Below are 15366 nucleotides of genomic sequence, written 5' to 3'. Positions count from 1 at the left end.
TACAGTACCACAAGGGCCAGTGATTATTCATTTGTTCAGTTGTCTGTTTCATTTATGAATTGCTTGTCATGAAGAATCTCAAAGCAATTTCACATTGCATATATAAAAACGATATAATAAAATGCATATATATATAAACAATTTAAACCCACTACATATATAGAAACACTTTTAAATCCATTACAGATGCTGATGGGATAAAAATCTATGCTTGTTGAGGACAGTTTTCAACAAATGCCAAAAAATAAATAAATAGAGAAGACACCTGTCTGATATGTCATGAGAGGTGCTACCACACAAAGTCCTTATTCCAACATTGTGTGAAATGGAGCCCTTATTTTATGGTTGTAAGTTGTTTTTAATTGTTTTTAATATTGTTTTTTATGCTGCAGCCTGCCTTGGGACCTTAGGTGAAGGGTGATTTAGAACAACAACAATAACAACAACAGTAACTGCAGGATGCCCTCTCCTGTAGAGCACAACAATCGCTTGGGTATATAAGGATGATGAAAAGGAGAAGCAGAGCTGTGAGTCCTCAGCATTCTGATGGCAACACACTCCATAATTCAGGATGACCTCACCATGGTTTTCTGTAGATGTTAAATAGCATGGAGGTCAAAACCATGCTCAAACCATGTAGAGCCCCACACTGGTGGCTGCACAAATCTGCACAATTTCTTACAATACCGCTCAAACACCAGATTCTAGAGTCGGCCATCCAACTAGGGCCAGAAGTACTGCAAAGCAATACTGCCCGCTCCCAACTTAGACAGCTATTCCAGAAGGATATTATTATTATTATTACAGTCATACCTTGGGATAAATACGCTTCAGGATAAGTATTTTCAGGTTGCGCTCTGCGGTGACCCGGAAGTAACAGAACACATTACTTCCGGGTTTCGCCGCTCGCACATGCGCAGATGGTCAAAATGACGTCACGTGCATGCATGGAAGCTGCGAAATGCGACCTGCACACGCGCAGTCGCATCTTACGTTCTGTTCAGGATGCAAACGGATCCTGTTCGCATCCCGAGGTACCACATCATCATCATCATCATCATCATCATCATCATCATCATTATACTGCCCTATACCCAGAGGTCTCAGGGCAGTTCACATAAAATATAAAATACATAAAGTCAAAACAAAACCAATAACCCCCCCCCAAAAAAACCCAAAAGAGCTAGCATTTTTAAACAGGGTATATGATGTAGCTTGAGTCAGGCAAAGGCCTAGTTGTATAGTGAAGGTGCCACATGAACATCCCTGGGGAGAGCATTCCACAGATGGGGAGCCACTGCAGAGAAGGCCCGTTCTCGTGTTGCCACCCTCCTGACCTCTCGCAAAGGAGGCACATATGGTTCATATGTGAAGTGGCGGTCCTTGAGGTATTGTGGTCCTGAGCCATTTAAGGCTTTATAGGTCAAAGCTGAAAGATAATTGGACTGAAAGCTGCTAAGATCAATGAGAATCAACAAAGTCAAAAACCCACTGTCTCTCTTCTGACTCCAGGTGACTAAAGCCTGTAACAGAGCCTAAACTGGATCCAAATCTGGCCAGTGACTACCAGCTTTGAAATCAGTCAGTAGCTTATTTCGATTTTGGTTCAGTGATGGTTTATTTGAGAGTGATCCGACTAATGTTTCTTTTAGACAATTTGGGAATGCTCTAATACTCAGATAGATGAACCGGTGGTTCTTAATCCCAACACAAAAAGCCTCAGAGAAGGTACACCCCAGCTTCATGCTATCTAGATGTTAAGGAGATGGCTCTTGCAGTGCCCCGTAAGGGGATCCCCTCAGGTGGAGATCCCCTTTTGGTCCTGCCCCCTTCAGGGTCAGCACTGGTAAATATAAACCTCAAACCCTGAAGTCAGGCAAGAAGACAATCATGCTGAGGGGTTGGGCTCTGTTGCTAGTGATGTTGGAGGTGTCACTCTTGCATCAAAAAGTGAGCGTCCAAAGAGAAGCAGCTGCCACAAACCAAGAGGCCATAGCCTCTAAATTAACTCTGCAAAGCTGGCAAATATGTGTTGACTGATGATGTGAGAAACTTGTGTTCTGTTGTAAGCTACTATTGACTCGCTATCTCTATATGTCAACCTGCATGTGAAGCAATTGGTCTTAATATCCGTAGGAAAGTTCTATGAGGACAGATTTGCCATGATTTTGTTTTAAGGATGCCACACCGATTTATTCAAAGCAGACATCAGCAAGTTTATGGTTTCAACATGTGAGAGTGTAGTATCATCTTTTTTAGGAATATGATTGCATCTCTTGCATGGTTCATATTGATTTCAAGACTGCATTGTATTGATTTCAAGAGTGTACTAAGAACCACATCTATGAAACATCTGTTGTGATTTCACTTCTGAATGGTGATGCAATTCCTTTTAAGGCTTTTCGTTTGTTTTCATTTTAAATACACTTGGAGAAAAAGAAAGGAAATTCTTTTGATATGGCATGGCCATTTTATACTTGTGGGCTTTAAAGCAATAATATAGTGTCATGAAATATGAAGATTTTTACAATTAAAATCTATATTTTTACCTTTAGAAAGCATCCTTGCTTTAGATGTTCTCCATTCATTGTCATCTAGTGAGATAAAATATGAATGGATGCAAATCCTGCTGAACTGCAAAACTCACAGAGAGGTCGATAGGCTCTTTATGATGGATTGCCATGTTTTTATTTATTTCCATATTCAGCAAAAAAAATGTATTTAAAATGTCTGTATAAATCAGATCTACAACTTGGAATATATACGAAATGATTTTTATAAAGCTAGCTGCTGAAAACAGGATATGTTGACCATCACAATCAAACATGAAAAAATGATTAGACATTTTATGAAAATACATTTCATTTCTCAAGTTATGTTTGCGGTTTCAACTAGCAAAGGAAAATAGATATTTTTACAATGGAAAACAAATTAGACACACATTCTATTAAATCTGAAATGCTCCTATAATTGTTTTTTTGTATGCATGTCTGGTACTTTCCAGCAACCTCTGTCAGAGTGTTGGATTTGTCTGTTTCACCAGAGGTCTTCAGCACATGGATGCCCCCTTATCTGCGTGATAAAACAACAACACAAAAGCCTGAACAGAACACAATGTGAATTACTAACCAAATGCTTCATTTTCTGACATGGACTTCTGGATGGACCTAGAAAGAGATAAAAAGAATGTAGAGTCTGATCTTTTATTAATCGATTCAACGTAGTTATTCTAACGACTGAACCAGGGTTTTTGTCTGCTATCTTTAAATGATGCCTGTGCACTCTAACTACAGTGGAGCTTTGTGATAAAACAATCCTGCACCCTACAAAAACTCATGCCATAATAAATTTGCCATAGGACTCTAAGTCATTTATCATAAGGCTGACCCTGCTTTGGATGAGAAAATTATTCTCAAACTGAGCCTAATTTTCTTCCCATCTATTATTCATTGCCAAGCATTTACCAAATAGTTAAGGGGAGCATGACTCATTTGGGGAGCACATAATTCACAAATAATTGGTTTACATTATTCATTATATGTAATGAGTGGATGATTGTCTGAGTCAACTGTTGTTCACACAGGTTCAAGAATCTGGATTGCTAAAAAATAATAATGCTGCCCTAGGTGAGACAAGTGTGATCCCTCTCTGCCCCTCAAAATCCATCCAAAGCATTGTCTCCATCAGGTCATGTTTGTTTCGGCAGTAGTTGGGCAGGGGTGCTCATGTGACCTGAATGATTCTACAGTAGGCACAGGTCTACCTGTTTCTCCATTTCTGTGCCTCCAAACTACAGTCCTGGGTCACAGAGTTGTTTCCCTCCAGGGCTGAAAATGAATTGCTGTTAACTACTACCACTGTCGCATGGAGCATGGCCACCTCCCTCCAACAGACCAGGGGAATGAAAGTCTCTACAAATAATCAGATGCAATAGAGAACAGAAATATTTTACATACTTAATATAGTTATGCAAAAGAGAGGATTTGACCATTATGAAAAACTGCTTCTCAAGCTGCTGCTTTGAGTCTGCTTTATTTTGTCCGCACTTTCATTGTTTTAAGGTTTTTGTCTCAACTGTAATTTTAGGTTACACAAGATGCTATTTTATACCAAGTTGGTACCTCAAACATGATATTATCTATATGCCAATGATTTCAGTGCCAGGATTTCAGACAAGGGTCTCTACTGGCTCAACCCTAGGTATACCAGGAATGGCACCTAAGACCTTCTGTATGCAAGCAGGTACCTTGGCACTGAGCTACAGTTTGGAACTTGTTGATGAGTAGGGAGTATAAATCCCCAAAATAACTACTCAGTGATGAGAAAACTTCCTCTGCTGTATAACTATTATAGGTTCCCTCTTACCAGCCCAGCAGAAAGCCTTGTACATAAGTCTATTGTTATTGGAGAAATGCACCTCAAATAGTATTTTTATCAACTGATCACCATTACATTCATAAGACAAGCTCTCTCTTCATCTTGAGCCTGAACTTGGACAATAAATTTATCTGTTGATAATAGTGATCCGGAAATTCAGATGGCTTAGTAGCTGACATGTCTGCAGGGTTGGCCCCATCATGAGCTGATTTGGGTACCATGAAGGCAGCAAATTGTTATTTATTATTAATATTATTAATATTAGTATTTATTTTTGCTGCTGAAGAGTGATAGAGGTACCGGTACTTGGGGAAATTTCTGCCTCAGGTGCCAAGATAAACTTGGCTGGCCTTGGGTTTTTGCGTCTTGAAGAAGACCACCTCAGATAGCAGAATGTTTGGGGCTGGCCCTGTATGTCTGCCACATAGACACAGATCTGCTGATAAGTCATTGTATAAGATGGGATTTCAAAATGAGATGGCAATTGAAAGAGGAAACACCTACAAAGATCCTGTCAGAAGCTTGGAATCTGCCAGTCCAGCTCTTCTCTTAAATAAATACAAAAATAAATCAATGTGCATACTAGTCATTAGCAGAAACAATCGTAAGATTGGTTCATGCAAATCTTAGTCCAACCAAACTACTGTCACAGAAATGCCTGATAAAATATACCTTGGCTTGGTGGTTAATCCAAATCATTTTGAGAACTAATTTGTATTGGGATAAAGGGGGGGAGGGGAAACTCACAAGAAGATTATCAGGTCAATAGTACACGCACACTTTGAAATAGGTTACCATATAAGTCTTATGGGGAAAAACCATACATATGGTTAACCCATGCTGAGCTTAATGATGACTAAATGTATCTGAGTTTTGATGTCTCCTCTTCAGTTATTGTAAAGAGAAAGTTTGGAAACAAAATGCTGAAAAAGATTTAGAGTGTTTTGCAAGCTTATATACATTTTCAAATGGCACTAGCACTGCCACATACACAGTACAAATACATAAAGAATTAAAAGATTGAGGCTAGCTTAGTACACAAAACTAGAGACAGCTCACAGATGCTATTATAAATGTCCACTTACTGTCTTTTTTTCATCAACGTGTTTTCAATATCAGAAAATTCCTTTGGTGAAAAGAATAATACTGGTTAGTTTCCAATTTAAAAAAAAACCATTTTTTTAAAATAGTTCTTATAATATGTCTTTAAAATTCATACTACCTCCCCCAAACTGCTCAGTGAAGCGTGAGCATGCTAAGTGGACTGCAAAAATTACAGACTATTGAGTACCATTTCTAGAAAAACAATGGGAAATTAGGGGAAGAAGAAATGGGAGATGGAATTGGGTTGTTGAGCTCCTAACATTCTAGGTCTTCTCAAAACTGTCAGAATTTTGCAGGAGGGATTCAAGTCCATACTGGAAATTTTGGTTTGTGCAGTTTAAGTGAATTAAAGTCATTTTAGGTCCATGAATTCATTTTTAAAAATGGAATTCTTGTGGTTCAGAAAGGCATGGGATGAATGAATAACAGGAAGATGCATAGTTACGAGCAAGCAGATTTGAGTAAATCCAAAATGAATGCTCAGTGTTGTATAACCTCTCCAAAAACTATTCAGAACCAATGCTCAGTAAACACCAGGCACAGTCTAATCTACCCATAAGTTTTGTGGAAACAAATAGTCTGGAGGAGCCCTTATAGCAGGGGCAGACATTGGCCCTTCAAATTTCAGTGGTGTTCTGTGCGAGGCCAACATTCGGCGTACGCCTCCATTCTGCTAAATTGACTATGTCATAGTTGTGATGTCCAGTGTGGCAGAACCAGTTGCACTGCCCTAAATCCCCCTTTGCTTATAGTAAGCTGGAAGGCAGCTTGGCTGAGATGGAACATTCCTGTTCAGTGATGGGTATACATTGCAGAATATTGTAGCAAGACCCATTTGCTGTACATGTATGACTTGTTCCTCATCACAAAGGAATTCTAGCAAAATTCTTCAGAGCTTGAAAGAGAGAGTCCTTGCTGATTTTGGAATAAAGTTATGCCGCCTTGAAATCATGAGGTGACAATGTTCAGATGCTGACTGACAGGATTCAAGATGAGAGTCCAGGCAGGCTCAGTTAATAAGCTTAGAGCTGCATATAAGGTGTAGACCTAATAACGCTCATGCTAGAAATAGCAGATAGGAGATTACACATTGCGCTTTGGCCTAAGCGGCATTTTTCCACAAGGCACATTGCTGAAACGTCACCGCTAATCTCATTTTCCATTTCTAGAAACTATTTTATAAATAACCATATTGATTCTGCAGCTAGCAGAGTGACACAGCAGAGAGCTGTTATTTTTAGTTAACTACTGTACTAAACATTTCTCAAAACAAAAATGTAGAGATCCAACAGGATATTTATGTTCCTCATTAAAGCTGGTTGATAGTAAGCAATTTAACTGATTTAGTATTCTTTTCTTCCTCCCCCCCAAAGAAGAATTTTAATTAGCGTTACATTAAAAAAGGTAGTGCAGCATTTAAAAAATGTTCCCTCTTCATGGGCATGAAACATGTGATATCAATGAATGAGAGATGATGTCAGAGATTGCTTTGCTTACTATTGAGTGTGTGAGAGTTTAACTTTGTGGTGAATCCACTTGCTCTCTGTTATGGGAACAAAGGAAAAGTTCCAAATGTAATCCCTGGCAGAGGTCTGAAACACCTTGGAGAGTCACTGCCAGTCAGCGAGGATAGAGTGAATCACAGCCTGACTCAATATAAGATAGATTCACACATTCAACCAGACATGGCAAGTGTGTTAAGGCATGTTACATACTAGAGCTTTAAAACATGATAGTTTGCATATTCTAACTCCACAAGCTTCTCTGACTAGTATAACATTCCTAATTCTGGGTGGGAGGGCTATATAAAAAAGGTTTGCTGCTGCTGCTGCTGCTGCTGCTGCTGCTGCGACAAAGACATAACACCAAAGAGTTATCACTATGGATAATTCCTGAACAAGAGTTCTCCATGCTGGTCCAACCTGTCAGAATTGACATTTCAGCTACATCAGCAGTGCAAGGTGCTAATATCAGAGAAAAGGGCAAAGGTGGATTTAGGGCAGTGCGAGCAGTGCAGTTGCACTGGGTGTGCAGCCAAGGAGGGTACTTGCCTGCGAGGGGTTGGACAGGATCCTAGAGTCATCCTTCCTCCTTCTCAAAGCCAGGCAAACACTTATTGGGCTTTGAGAAGGAGGTAGGAGGGTTCTAGGACCCTGCAAGAGCTTCACACCTCCTTTCCAAAGCCTGGCTCAAGCCAGCGCCACAAGGGCTGGGGGGGAGGGCATCAAATGGCCTTGCACAGGGCAGCATATTACCAAGGTCTGCCTTTGAGAGGTTGACTATTGATTGATTGATTGTTTATTTAAGTATTTATATACAGCCCTTTCACAAAATAGCAGGGCATTGCACAGCTACATAAACACTTAAAAAGAAAACATTAAAAGCAGTACAAAACAATAATTAAAATGACTAGCTACTCAATATTAAAAAAACATCATCCAACAGCCTAAAAGTCAAAAGTGAGAATGCCTGCCAAATCTCTGCTGGAAGAATGTTTCACAGAATCGGACTGGTGACAATAAAGACCCAACTTCTAGAGGACAACTAACGGCAGACCTCCAGATGATCAGACTGGGATATAAAGGCTCGGGTAGTCCTTAGGCATCCTCGATCCAAGTTATTAAGGGATTTGCATACCAAAACAAGAACCTGGCCTAGAAGCAAATGGGAAGCCAGTGTAGATGTTTTAGCAGAGGTGTAGCATGCTGCTGGCCATCTGCCCCCATCAGCAGTCTAGCCGTTGCCTTCTGCACCAGCTGGAGCTCCAGTAAAGGGCCAAGGGCCAAGGGCAACTCCACATAAAGCATTCTGCAGTAATCCAGTCTTGAGATGGCCAATGCATGGAATACTGTGGCCAAGTTACCCAAATCTAGATACCACCATAGCTGGCATACCAGATGAAATTATTGAGGTAGAGTTGTGTTGAGAAACTACCAGTACTTGTACCAAATAAAAGTGCCGCTTTATTTCAGAGGCACCGATTCCTGCAGGAGCACAAACAGTGACTTTGAATGCTCATTCATAAAACAGTAGCAAAGATAAATCTGTATATCTTGTCTGGCTGCCCTTTGTGACTGCCCCTCATGCCATGACTTTAATTTTAGTAACATACATTAACATGGTGACCTGATTTCCAAGGGATAACAGAAATAGGTTCATAGTAATACCAGACTCTTTTTTGAAAATAACATCTGTTGATTCATACTGCATACAATCAAGATCTTGTGTGTTCTTTTCTTTAAAATAATATTGCTGCTAAACATTGCACAGATGGCTTGCAGTTAGGTTTTATTGGAAACAGATAAGTGTTTCAAAAGCTCCATTTGAAAACAACTAGGAAAGTAAATGGAACTAAATCATGCAAGCATTTGGAATATTGCATTGATTTCCACCCCTTTCCTGATGGATGTATTCTTTGTTTGTTTCTCCTGGTTATATTTGTTGGACTGCAGCCCAGCTTAGCAATAGATGGTGCATGCAGAGTTGCATGCAAGAGAAGCAGGTCCAGAAAGCATGAGTCTGGACGGTTTCCCCCTTGCTCCACTCCTTTTCAAGGGAAAACCCACTCTTTAGTGATAGATTGGAACAAACACCAATCCAAATTGCCATTTGCTCCAATTGAGCACTAAAGAGTGGTTTTCCAGGGGTGGGGGTAGGGAGCAGGGAAAAAGCAGCAGGACAAGGGGAAGTGTGGATAAGCCCTAAACTGACTAATCACTTTCCACTGGTGATGCAAAGCTCTGCCCCAGGTCTACATGTTAGCATGGATGTGAGAGACAGGGAAGTTTTTGTGCATATGAGGTTTTTTTTGTGTGTGTAGACATAAACAAATTGCACAGGGCTCTAGGCACAGAGATTTATGCATGAAGTTTGGACCTCAGGCATCCCTAGTATTTGGAGCTGGAGCTGAAAGAGGCCAGGTTGCTTTGGCGATGGGGTCAAGAGTAAAAACCCATAATTCATCTGCACACTTTGTGCCTTCACACTAGTACCGTGTGCTAGTGCAGAAGTGAAATAGGATATGAGCATCAAGCAGAGATGGACAATGGAGACATTTGCCAAGTCATGTACAATAAACAGATGCTGGTTATACCCACTGGGGAATTCTCATGCTTGGTTGGAACTTCCACATCTCATTAAGGAGAGTGGACTGCCCTAGGCACACAGGGTCCTAGATCCTGGACCGTATCCTAATCCAGATACTACTGACCATTATGGAAGGGACTGGGCTTTTTCTAACACATAACTTTTGGTGTTTTCAGAGACGTATCAGTTTGAAAAGAGTTGTGTTTGTAAGTCTGTGTTCAAACCTAAGCAGTTATAACAATTCCATTGAAAAGCAGTCCAAACGTTTAAAGACAGAATGACATTAGTGATTAAGCATCAAATTACTGATGTAGGATCACTTACCAAAGACTGAGATCTTTCGGGAGGTCCACATTTTGCAGAGGCAATTACTGGGGTGTTAGCCCTGCTAGTCATGCAAATGGTCTCATGTGGGTCTTGATTTTCCTTAACTGGTTCATATAAACTATCCATAGAGCCCTCCTGAAATTCAAGAGCATCATAATTGTTTTAGCAACTGTTCTATAATCGTATAATTTATTGTTCTAATCTGCCTTGGGATCTTATGGTAAAGGACCAGTAAGAAATAATGATTAGAATAGAATAGAATAGAATAGAATAGAATAGAATAGAATAGAATAGAATAGAATAGAATAGAATAGTATTCAGTCTGTCATACAAAGTCAGTTCACACAAGTATTGCTTCTATTTCTGATCTCTATTATATTTCAAGTACAGTAAGAACAGCATGCCAAACAGCTGTTACAGGTTCCACAGAGTTTCCAGGGCAAAAGAAAATCGCACCAAGGGTCCACAGATGGTCAGAGGTCCACAATTAGTGGGGGTGGGGTTTGCAGCTATTTTAAATTGAGTATTTATCTTAATCTGCTGTACTCATGTGGAGGCCTGATTATGCCCAGGTCTGAAGATGTGAAAAAAGCAGGTGCTGAGGATCTTACAGTAAGTGGCAACATTGCCAGTTGCACTACTATCCTTGGTATGCCCCACTTGCTGAGCTTATGGCAGGGAATTGGTCCAGGAATAGGCTCGGGGCTGGGCCCACCATTGGGCAAAGTGAAGCAGACACCACAGCTTATTTTGGGTGCCATGAAAGGGCAGCAGATGGTTATGTATTGTGGGACATTCTGCCTCGGGTGTCAAAGTAACTTGGGCAGTCTTGGTACACAGTGTTCAGCCAGATGCCTGCCCCTAGGAACCCCAGAAGCAGAACCTAAGTGCAATAGCCTTCTGCCCACCTGCCATTCTCAGCAACTGGTCTTCAGGTGCAGATTCATTTGGATTACATCCCACAAAGAAAGAGCTTTGTTTGCAGAACTATTGTTTTGCTTTAACAAAGATTAACAAGAACAAGAATATTTCCTTTACACCATCCCTTTATTTGCTGAACCAAATATTGATAAACTGCAAAAGTGGCTCAGTGGCTCTGAAAGTCGTTAAGACGATTAAGCTGCCACACTGTATTTAATATTAGGATTTACCAGTAAAATTTAGAGCCAACATATGGAAGAGAGATGGAGAAATGGAAGAAACCTTATTTGGGTTAATTCTTTTCATCTTCCAGCAGATTGTATATCTTTTCTGTATGACTTGAAGAGAACTTTCCTCAGTTGAGTTTAACAAACCACAGAAAAGCCGGGATAACATCCCTTTGTCTTTCTCCACAGAAGTTGATTTCACACCAGATACATAACCTTCACAATTGTTACATACTGGATATGTAATTACAAATTGCTTATGATTATTGGTTGTTTAGGAACCTCATGCAAAACCTTACTATAGCAAATTAATAAAATCCAACAGTGTCTTGCACATTGGGACAAAGTAATTAGATTTCTGGCCCTAAATAGGCAGACTGTTTTGTGGACCTCTATATGAAAGAGGAATGGGGAAACTTTTCTAACTGGTGGGCTAGATTCTTAGATTTCCCATCCCACCTATATATCTGCCACACACCTGAAAATTCCCCAGTGTTCAGCTGCTTTTGCATGACCTCAGGTGAAGTATTTTCCTTTCCCACATAGTTTGAAATCAAACAATGCAGGCTAAAGCAAAGGGCTTTGCATGCATCAATGATCAGCTGATCAGTAGAGCCTGCAAACCCCATTTCCTTTGCCTGTGTGGTTGGAAATCAGTTCACATGGCACAGGACTTGTCTTGCAGTTTCTGAAAACCCAATTTTCAGAAGAAATCCACATTTGTAGCTGCTGATGTCATATAGGATATCACGTGTAAGGCAGGTGGGTGCAGCTTGGGGTAAATCAAATTAGAATCCCTGCTGAGTCTAATTAGTCCCACAGGACAGGTGTTCTTCATTGCTTCTAGAGACTCAATGCAAAGTTCTAAAGTCAATAACGTTCAACCAACCTACAAAGCCACACACTGCTACATTGCTACATCTCTGCTCTGACCATCTTTTCCCAAAATGCTCCCCTCACCCTGTAAAAATACCATATGGGTGACCTTTCGGCAAGCCACCTCCAGGTACTTATTCAGAGTTCGGTTTCCTTGGAATGAGAGACAGTGGAATCTGTAGTGTCTTTATGATATAAGGTTTATTTGCACATATAAATAACTCTGTAAGACAGAGTTGTTCCGCCTCGCCTTTGGCTTGGAGCCAGTTTGATTCCCTCCTCCTCTTTCTTTTCCTTTCTCCTCCTGCGATGAGGCTACATTTTAATATTTTAATGTTTCAGTATTTTAATGTTGTATTTTAATTTTGTTTTTAAGTTGTATTCATTCAAGTTGTTTTTATTATTGCTTGTTAGCCGCCTTGAGGCCGGCCTTGGCTGGGGAGGGCAGGGTATTATTATTATATATATATATATATATATATATATATATATATATATATATAACTTGAGCCTATGGTGGAGGGGCTCACAGCATTAACTCCCCAGAAGGTCTTGCTTCTCCTATAGTCACAGCCTTCAAATCAAGCAGAAATCAAGTCTCTCTCTCTCTCTCTCTCTCTCTCTCTCTCTCTCTCTCTCCTTCTGCCTTCTGTCTGCTTCTAGCCCAGCTCTCACACCCATTCTAAAGACATTTATTCAAAATCTTCAGTTCTGTTCTAAAGCCAATCAAATATGTCACAGGAAGATTCAATTTTATAATGAGCAAGTCTAGGCTACCCCATTGGCACATGCGAGTCAGGGCAACATGTAATCCAAGATATATGGGACAATAGGCAGTTTCTAGCCAGCACACTCTGGCACCTTGCATAAAGAAGCCAAAATACAAGGGTCACAAATGATTTGTTCAAAATTACAGAGTTGGAAAGGACCACGAGAGTCATCTAATGCAACCCCTTGCAATGTATGTATCTTTTGCTCAATGTGGGACTCGAATCCATGACCCTGAGATTAAGAGTCTCATGTTCTACCAGCTGAGCTATCCTTTGATCTTATAATTCATTCAAAAGCTTTGAATTTGGTAATGGAATTTGTCTGAGCCAATTACCACATTTCAAACTAAATTTTCCTGTTTTGAGAAATATGATGAAAAGTACTCAGCTAAAGCACCTTCTGTTTAAACATATTGTATGTTTTAAACTATTGTAATTTGTTCTTGATTTCATGGTTTTATCTTGATGTAAACCGCATGGATGGTTTTTTTTTTTTTTAAAATCAAGGGGTGTATAAATTTTTATTAAATAAATAAATAACTATCTCTTGGCTCATGTTGTACATACTGCCACTTGCAGGGGCAAAAAGGCCCAGATAATCCCTGATACTGCAATTATGTCTGCCTCGTCTCAAGTGAAATGGAAACTTTCCCTGATAGGTATAACGACAAGTGTTTTTTTAAAAAATACTTCATTTATGTAATTCCATCTGAGGGAAATACATCAAGCCCTCTTGATCCTTAGTTTCATAGGAAATCAGCAAGAACAATCATTTTAACGAGGTTTGATGAGATACAAGCCACTGTAAGGTGTGCTAATAGATTCTTGACCTGATCTCTATTCCAACTTCTTTGTATTCTCACTTTGTTGTTGGCTCGTTTAATGTACTTGCCACTGTAATTTACCAGTGTTCTTTTATGATGTATACAATAGAAGATTATAAATCTAAAAAAAATGAAAACAAGATACTTGCATGTATTGAACTAGATCAAAATGTCACTTTTTAAAAAAATATATTTCTTTTCAACAAATAAGCAATGTATTCAATTAAATTTTCATGGTAGAAGCATAAATATTCACAAACAGGTAGGAAAAACTGCTTGTTTGTTTGTTTGTTAAAAAAACACACACCCTGCATTTGCTTTCACCATATGAAAAGATATTGAAACACTACAGCGCATAGACTAAAATATCTTGTGAAAAGAGCTGCATTTTACAATAGTACTTACACTTAAAGTGTGCTATCAAAGTTTTAAAACCTTATGGCATTTATATTGTGAGAACACACAATGTTCCAACCCCCCCCCCCCCCAGGTCACACTGCAACTGCATAAGTCTCAATATTTCAAAACACCATGTTAGAAATGGAATTCAAATCGTTTCTTGAATGCATGACACAAAGAGAAACTGTTTCATCTTCATGAATAAAAAACGGCTCCACATGAACCATTAAGGGGGGTGGACATCAGTTCCACAGCTACCAGACAAAATACTTCTAAATCACGCTCCTCTCTGGTTTTATTTTATTTTTATTTTTATGATTTGCTTCCTTTGCTGTTCTATTCCCCTTCCCCTTACTAACCGAGAGTTTCATACTGTACACCCAACAGTTCTCTTTTTAACACCTTTAATCTCTGTCACCTGACTAAAGCTCATGTTTATAAAGTAAGGCAGACTAAGAAGAGACTTACCAGTGAAAAACAGAACAGATTCATTTTTCTCCGAAGTCAAAATTTGCAGCATTTGCAAATATTATCCTCGTCCAAGGAACTGCAGCCACAGAATGCAGCTCCTTCTTGTCCTCCCCAGCTGTTTGAACATTTCTCCCTAGAGATTAGGGCAAGATAAAATCCCTGCAATAATCCACTGGATTCCCAGCCCATTATCAAATGAGACAGGATTGCCTGGGCCAGCACACTCAGTTCCTTAAATTAATGAACAATGTTTACCAACAAAACCAGATTAAGGTCCAGCAGCCTTGAATTTAATTTGCTCAGGTTACTGCACTTTTGTGATTCCAAAGCAAGCCTGACTGGCTCAGTTAGTGTCTACAGCACCTACATTCCCAATGTTACACTTCGAAAAGAGTGTCACCATTCTTCTGGCAGGGCTTCCGAAAGACACCTATTCAACAAGTGCAGCACTGTGTTTTCTTGTTAGAAAAATCATGCTTACCATGCAGTTTTCAGGACAAAGGGGACATGCCAGGGGATGAAATGCCAATCCTAACTACAAATAACATATAAAATGCAACCGGTGGCAGGGGCGCCAACTTGCCCTCCACATTGAGAGGACCCAGTGTCACGTGATGCATCCCGCCTCTCATCTTCACCCTCGCCCCCTATAGTTGGCACCCCTGACAGTTGGTGTTTGAAAATCTGACATTTGAAACAGTGGTGCATTATGGTGAAAAACCAGAGGGTAGAACCAACCATTTACAAAGCCATTTAAACTTTTAATGAACTTGTAATTAGGGAAGAGGGCTGGAGATAACAGGAGTAGCTCTGTCCGGAAAGCGTGCAGAATCTTGCAAATCAGTGCAGTAACCACATTCCAAATAATTGGCTTTCTATAAGACGTCATTTGAATGGCTTAGAATCCTAAAAAACAGAAACGGAAAAAAAGTGTTTTGGGTAAGAGGCAAGAGAAGTGTTACAAACTAACAAACTAACAAAAGT

The 15366-nt window shown here is 39.8% G+C and overlaps 1 protein-coding gene across 1 annotated transcript in view; it reads right to left on the bottom strand.

The window, feature by feature from the left end:
* SAMSN1 (SAM domain, SH3 domain and nuclear localization signals 1) overlaps window positions 1-14470 on the bottom strand; it is a 75802-nt gene extending 61332 nt beyond the window's left edge. Inside the window, exons 1-4 of the mRNA XM_083737115.1 lie at window positions 14380-14470; window positions 9892-10029; window positions 5463-5503; window positions 3130-3167 (exon numbers count right to left, since the gene is read on the bottom strand). Of these exons, the coding sequence (XP_083593241.1) occupies window positions 3130-3167; window positions 5463-5503; window positions 9892-10029; window positions 14380-14403 (241 nt within the window). The 5' untranslated portion in view covers window positions 14404-14470. The remainder of the gene's footprint in view (window positions 1-3129; window positions 3168-5462; window positions 5504-9891; window positions 10030-14379) is intronic.
* Window positions 14471-15366: the final 896 nt, after the last annotated feature.

The sequence above is a fragment of the Podarcis gaigeae genome, assembly GCF_964106915.1.
Source record: "Podarcis gaigeae genome assembly, chromosome: 4".
NCBI classification, from domain to species: Eukaryota; Metazoa; Chordata; class Lepidosauria; order Squamata; family Lacertidae; genus Podarcis; species Podarcis gaigeae.
The sequence above is the reverse complement of the archived record's forward strand: the minus strand, read 5'-3'. Positions and strand labels throughout refer to the sequence as shown.